General features: G+C 41.1%; 1 protein-coding gene across 2 annotated transcripts; it reads left to right on the forward strand.

The window, feature by feature from the left end:
- The first annotated feature begins 1,070 nt into the window (after window positions 1–1,070).
- Window positions 1,071–4,738, forward strand: LOC129821339 (D(1)-like dopamine receptor). 2 transcript variants are annotated; one of them, XM_055878924.1, is made up of 2 exons: window positions 1,071–1,979; window positions 2,422–4,738. In XM_055878924.1, the coding sequence occupies exon 2, from the start codon at window positions 2,584–2,586 to the stop codon at window positions 3,895–3,897; it is 1,314 nt and encodes a 437-aa protein (XP_055734899.1). In that variant the 5' UTR covers window positions 1,071–1,979; window positions 2,422–2,583; the 3' UTR covers window positions 3,898–4,738. The 2 variants fall into 2 exon arrangements, with proteins under 2 accessions (XP_055734899.1, XP_055734909.1); XM_055878934.1 differs by having other exon boundaries at window positions 1,071–1,289.
- The last annotated feature ends 1,836 nt before the right edge of the window (window positions 4,739–6,574 follow it).

Here is a 6,574-nt window from a genome sequence, read left to right on the forward strand (position 1 = left end):
CAATGCAGGAGTGGCTTCGGGACACGTTTCTGAATGTCCTTGAGTGGCCCAGCCAGAGCCCGGACTTGAACTCGACCGAACATCTCTGGAGAGACCTGAAAATAGCTGGGCAGCGACACTCCCCATCCAACCTGACAGAGCTTGAGAAGATCTGCAGAGAAGAATGGGAGAAACTCCCCAAATACAGGTGGGCCAAGCTTGTAGCTTCATACCCAAGAAGACTCAAGGCTGTAATCGCTGCCAAAGGTGCTTCAACAAAGTACTGAGTAAAGGGTCTGAATACTTATGTAAATGTAATAGTTCAGTTTTTTATTCTTATTACATTTGCACACATTTCTAAAAACCTGTTTTTGCTTTGTCATTATGGGGTATTGTGTGTAGAATGATGAGGAAAAACAATAATTGAGTACATTTTTGAATAAGGCTGTAACTTAACAAAATGTGGAAAAAGTCAAGGGGTCTGAATAGCTTCAGAATGCCCTGTACATGCAGAAATATTTGATGTCTGCATTGACTCTGAAATTCACAGCAAATATGAAGAAAACAGAGCACTGGTCAGGGGTTTTATTGATCTATCCATTTCTCATAGTTTCTCTATATATTGTGTTGGTGTATTAATAATGTATTTACTAAAACATCTTTAGAATTGCATATTTCTTATTCTGTCATGTCAATGATGATAGTAATTTAAGCTTGCAGCATATCATATTTTCATTTTTTTATGATGACTTAATATGGCCTCCAGTAGATGGCCTCATTGTGCAAAAAGATTCTCTTCATGTTCAACTTCAAGACAATTTCACCATAAGATATTTTAATAATTCCATGGTTCATTTTATTTTACGTTTCATCAAATCCCTTATATGACATACTGTGGCCAATGCAGCAGGCCTAGCTGTAATATGAGGCTACTGTATAATGAATTATATAATTATAAATCTAATATCAATATCGAAGATATTAGGCTACTGTATAAATAACTATGTAATTATACATCTAATATCAATATAGAAGAGTGAGTGGGCTTTAAAAGGATCAAATAAACACATTTCACCATGCTGAAGTATGAGCTGATTTTCTTAATGAGCTGGAGAAAACCAGATGGGGACGTTTCCGACACCCTCTCACCTTCCCTCAATCTACAAGTGAGAGACTTCACTTCAGACACGTCATTGCTAGATGAGGAGACTAAAACGGAATCGGGATCTCTTCACAATAACTTAAAAATAACAAGAAAGTAACAAAACAAAAGAGGCACGACATCCAGTGCGTGACGTTTAGGAAAACTCGTAAGCTACTCTTATTGTTGTTGATTTGGAGCTTGTGAGAAGATAAACGAGTTGACTTGATTCTATCGGACGGTTTTTGCACCTTCTCTGGATGTGGTCGCACAGTTTTTCACGTGAAAGTAGAGTGAATTTCGAAAGGACTTAATTTAATGTTAATTACACATTGCTGGCGGTACTGGGGCTGCATCCGGAACACACGCGAAGAGAGGAGGAGAGCAGAGAGGCGTGCGCTTCTGGTGTATAGATGGGGGGGAAGGAGAATAAGTAGAGCCTTCTATTTCCATGTAAATAATGACTTACCGTTGAGCTTTCTTTGAGGATTTAACGGCACCTGCAACAAAAAAAAAACGTTTGTTTGAAAAAAGTTGACAGCTCATCTTCCATGGAGTCTCATTGCAATTTTGGAGACTTGATGTGTGACAAAAACGGACCGCACAAACGGATTGAGTTCCAGGATTACGGTTATGTGTTGCGACACAGTAAAATGTAGCCTGACATGTTTTATTGGTGCTTATGGAACCTTGAATGCACATTTTTCATAAAACAAAGGCAGAAGCCACGTTTCATGTGTAAAGACACAGACAATGTATTCATTTTGTTGTTATGATGCGCATGCATTTCTAGTCAACAATGTTTTGGGAGGAGTCGTGATTATGTCTACATTTCTATCACAGCCCAAATCGTCATGCGGTAGGTCCAGTGCATGTGCATGGCAGTTACAAAGTCTAATGCTTGTCCTGGATGGAGTGTCAATAGGAGCACGAATATAATCAGATGGACACGCCTTGTCAGTCATTAAACAAATCAGATAAATGAAAGTGCAAATATGATCAATAGACTGTATTGATGAGCCCATATATAAGGCTAATGATTGGCCCAGCCTCTGTTTACATAACATGCCTGCGAGAATATGGTGTGAAAGTTTCAGATGACTGCTGCCAGCTCATTGAAATAGACATAACATCAAATAAAAAAAGAAGTTTAGATTGGTAGCATATTCAACTCTTCAATAACAGCTGGAATACCTTTTGTTGATAACTGCTGCACTAACATTAGAATGTCTTTGAGAATTCATGAACAGGAGGATTTTTTTTGGCTAATTTCTAACGATTGCTTTTTGAAATATTTATAGACACTATTCTGCAAGATGATCGTTGTGATGAGCATGGTGACCCAACCTCCAAATGAGCTTGTCCCCAGGCAAGAGGTCAAGGCTACATTTCCCATCTAATTGTCCTGACTTCAGGTGATTGGAACTATGGGGTGATTTCCATCTCTACAAGCTGACAGAAACATGGATTTGAACTTCTCCATGGTCCGTGATAGCAATAATTTGCCAGAGAGAAACTCATCCAAGCGCGTTCTGACAGGCTGCTTTCTCTTTGCGCTCATCCTGACCACACTGCTAGGGAACACACTGGTATGTGTTGCCGTCACCAAGTTCCGCCACCTGCGTTCAAAGGTCACCAACTTCTTTGTGATCTCTTTGGCCATCTCAGACCTGCTGGTGGCCATCTTGGTGATGCCATGGAAGGCAGCGACGGAGATCGTGGGCTTCTGGCCCTTCGGAGCCTTCTGCAACATCTGGGTGGCATTCGACATCATGTGCTCCACAGCGTCCATTTTGAACTTATGTGTCATCAGCGTGGACAGATATTGGGCGATCTCAAGCCCGTTCCGCTATGAGAGGAAGATGACACCCAAGGTGGCATTTATTATGATCAGTGTGGCATGGACTCTGTCCGTGCTCATCTCCTTCATCCCTGTGCAGTTGAACTGGCACAAGGCTGCAGTGTTGGAGCTCAACAGCACTTACGGGGAGCTGCCTCCGGACAATTGCGACTCCAGCCTTAACAGGACTTATGCCATCTCCTCCTCCCTCATCAGCTTCTACATCCCTGTGGCAATCATGATCGTGACTTACACCCGGATTTACAGAATTGCCCAGATACAAATCAGGAGGATCTCAGCCCTGGAGAGGGCTGCGGAGAGTGCCAAGAACCGCCACAGCAGTATGGGGAACAACATGGAGACGGAGAGCTCCTTCAAGATGTCTTTCAAAAGAGAAACCAAAGTCCTAAAGACCCTCTCTGTCATAATGGGGGTGTTTGTATGCTGCTGGCTGCCCTTCTTTATCCTCAACTGCATGGTGCCCTTCTGTGAGGCCAACAGCACCTCTGATTTCTTCTGCATTAGCCCCGCTACATTTGACGTGTTCGTCTGGTTCGGCTGGGCCAACTCCTCACTCAACCCCATCATATATGCCTTCAACGCGGACTTCCGCAAAGCATTCTCCATCCTGCTGGGCTGCCACAGACTCTGCCCGGGCAGCAACGCCATAGAGATAGTGAGCATCAACAACAATGGAGAACAGCCACCTGCGTCCCAGTATCAGCCTAAAGGGCACATTCCCAAGGAGAGAAACAATGCCACCTATGTGATTCCCCACAGCATCCTGTGTCAGGAGGAGGAGCTGCAGAAGAAGAATGAGGTTGGGATTAAGACCTTGGAGAAACTGTCCCCGCCTCTTTCTGAAAACGTGGACAGCGATGCGGATGCGATTAATCCGATAACTCAGAACGGCCTGCACAAAACTGTGAGATGTTGATTGGTGTATGTATTGGTGTACAAACATAGAAGGAACCCACAGAGGGAGAGACCAGGCAGTATGCCTAGCAAAGGTGTGGGGTGTACAAACTGAGCTTCACTGCAAACCTTAAAACTCGAATCACTATGGAATTCTACAGAATGTTTCAAATGAAGGCACTTTAACCTGATTAACTATCTGCAAAACACCTTCAGCATTTATTAATGAAGTATAGACAGATTTGTTGATAAATGTTCCATAACTTGAATAAAGAAAAAAAGAAATACACACGTGTACACATGTGTTGTATTTACAAATACGTATACATTTGCATATATGTACAGTAGTGATGTTACAAATATCCTGGATGCCGTTATAACATGGAGAAAGAAGTAGAAATAGTAGCTAAATGTCTTGTAAGTGCTTTACATTTATGTATACAGTGTGTTTCATATACAGAACTATAAAGATAATTGGTTTTGCTATTTTTTTTTTAAATGTCAACCACAGTGTGTAATTCATTGGTTTTTATTTAAATGATTTATCATAATATATTGGCGAGTTTGAAGACACTTCGGTGGTAATGACAATTGAGTAAAATAATATGACCATAAGATGGTGTAAATAATTGAAAACAACCCTCATCAACTCTTGCATTTACATTCTTGTGACAAAGTGGTAAGCCTCAGAGTGGTAGTAAGGTATGATGCATTTGACATTTAGAGCACTGTGTCAATAACTGAGGCATGCTTTAAATGCCTTTAATTTTCACAGCTACAACATCTTATGCCAAGTATGCCATATTTCTAAATATTTCAGTTGTATTCCCCTTTTGTAGTAAATGCATTTTCCAACTGGTGTAGATGGAGCTCATTCTGATTGTCCCTATTACTCACTCCCACAAGACACTCTCCGCTTAAAAAGTGTTACCTCTTCACACTTAGGGCATCAGTGATCCTGTTGGCAAGTCAGGCCTCATGAGACACTCCTTCAGGTGTGCATCTCCTATTCCTAATATAGTGCACTACTTTTGACCAGATCCTAAAAGGCTTATGTCAAAAGTAGAGCACTAAATATGAAATAGGATTCCATTTCGGACGCACCCTTTTATTGTACTAATGCAGAGAACTGATTCTGATTCTATTATATTCGTTGGGCACAAAGAGAAAAAAACTGCTTAGTGTGCAGCAGTAAATGCCATCAATGCATAAAAGAAAAATGTCAATCCTGTACCTTATGCAAGTCACTGGTCACCCAACCGGAACACAATTGACACTTTGTGACCTTTGCTAAACCGCTGAAATCACATATTGTGAATTGCTTAAGCTAGTGCTGTGATGTTTTAGGTAACAGTGGGACTATTGTTGTGCTTATAGCTGCCAGATTGAAGCCACCCACTGTATGCTTTGGTCCTTTGACTCTTCTGATCAATTCTCTAATTTGTACCTCTGACTGTTAAGTTGTTCTCTCTGCAGGGTTGAAATCTATATTGAATTTGACAGATGGCAAACAAAACGTTCATAAAATATGAACAATTATATAGCGCTTGTGTGGTTAAGGCCTTCACAAGGTTGTTAATTTCAGAAGGCATTGCATGAATCTACATTGGATGTAATTTCACAGTGTGAATTGGGTGCAGAACATATTTTCACACTCTTTACAGAAGTGTGGCAACACCAATTTATTATAGTTCCATGATGGGAAGTCCCATGGCCAGGGGTTTGATGTAAACATTAACTAGAGTTAATGCATTGTGGTTTAGTTGTTTCCAGACGTCAACCTTGTCCTCGTATCTCCAGCTGTAAAAGCATAGAGTTGTCATACATTGAATAGGTGTAACGACTGTCTTTCGGTGAGTTAGTAGACCAAGGCGCAGCGGGTGATGAATACATAATGCTTTATTTCAAGACGAAGACAGACACGAAATACACTTGACTAAATATACAAAATAACAAAACGAACTAGACAGACCTAAACTACGAACTTACATGAAACGAAGAACACATGACCAGGAACGACCGAGACGAGACAGTACCGTGTGGTGCAACAGACACAGCGACACAGGAGACAATCACCCACAAACAAACAGTGAGAACAACCTACCTTAATATGACTCTCAATTAGAGGAAAACGCAAAACACCTGCCTCTAATTAAGAGCCATACCAGGCAACCCAAAACCAACATAGAAACAGAAAACATAGACTGCCCACCCAACTCACGCCCTGACCAATAAACACATACAAAACAAGAGAAAACAGGTCAGGAACGTGACAATAGGGTAAGTCATTGTATTGTATTAAGTCCTTGTATTAAGTCAAGTATTGGTCTCAAATTCATTCGTTATTATATTTTGTTGTTCTGGGAAATCAAATTTGACATAAATTCAAAAGGAAGAACGTTTGTGGATCAACATGTTACTTATGAGTTGCCTCACTCCACCCACTCCTGTATTGCTCTCCTATTGAGTTTTTATGGCCTAATTGTATTAGCCTGACCCTGGATTCTTAATTAGAGTGTATGTCCATCTATGACAAGTCTTCTATGACAAGTGTCAAATTATGAACTCCCTCTGAGAAGACCTCTGTCTATGTCATTTTGTAGATAATGGTGGAACGTGCTCACTGTTCAGCTCCACTCTAATTGTCACAGGGTGCTATCTAGAACCTAGACGGGTTCTTCGGCTGTCCCCATAGGAGA

Source organism: Salvelinus fontinalis, chromosome 2 (assembly GCF_029448725.1).
Source record: "Salvelinus fontinalis isolate EN_2023a chromosome 2, ASM2944872v1, whole genome shotgun sequence".
Lineage (NCBI taxonomy): Eukaryota > Metazoa > Chordata > Actinopteri > Salmoniformes > Salmonidae > Salvelinus > Salvelinus fontinalis.

Coding starts and splice junctions, on each gene's coding strand:
- LOC129821339 (XM_055878924.1), top strand. CDS start 2,584: ATGGATTTGAACTTCTCCATGGTCCGTGATAGCAATAATTTGCCAGAG.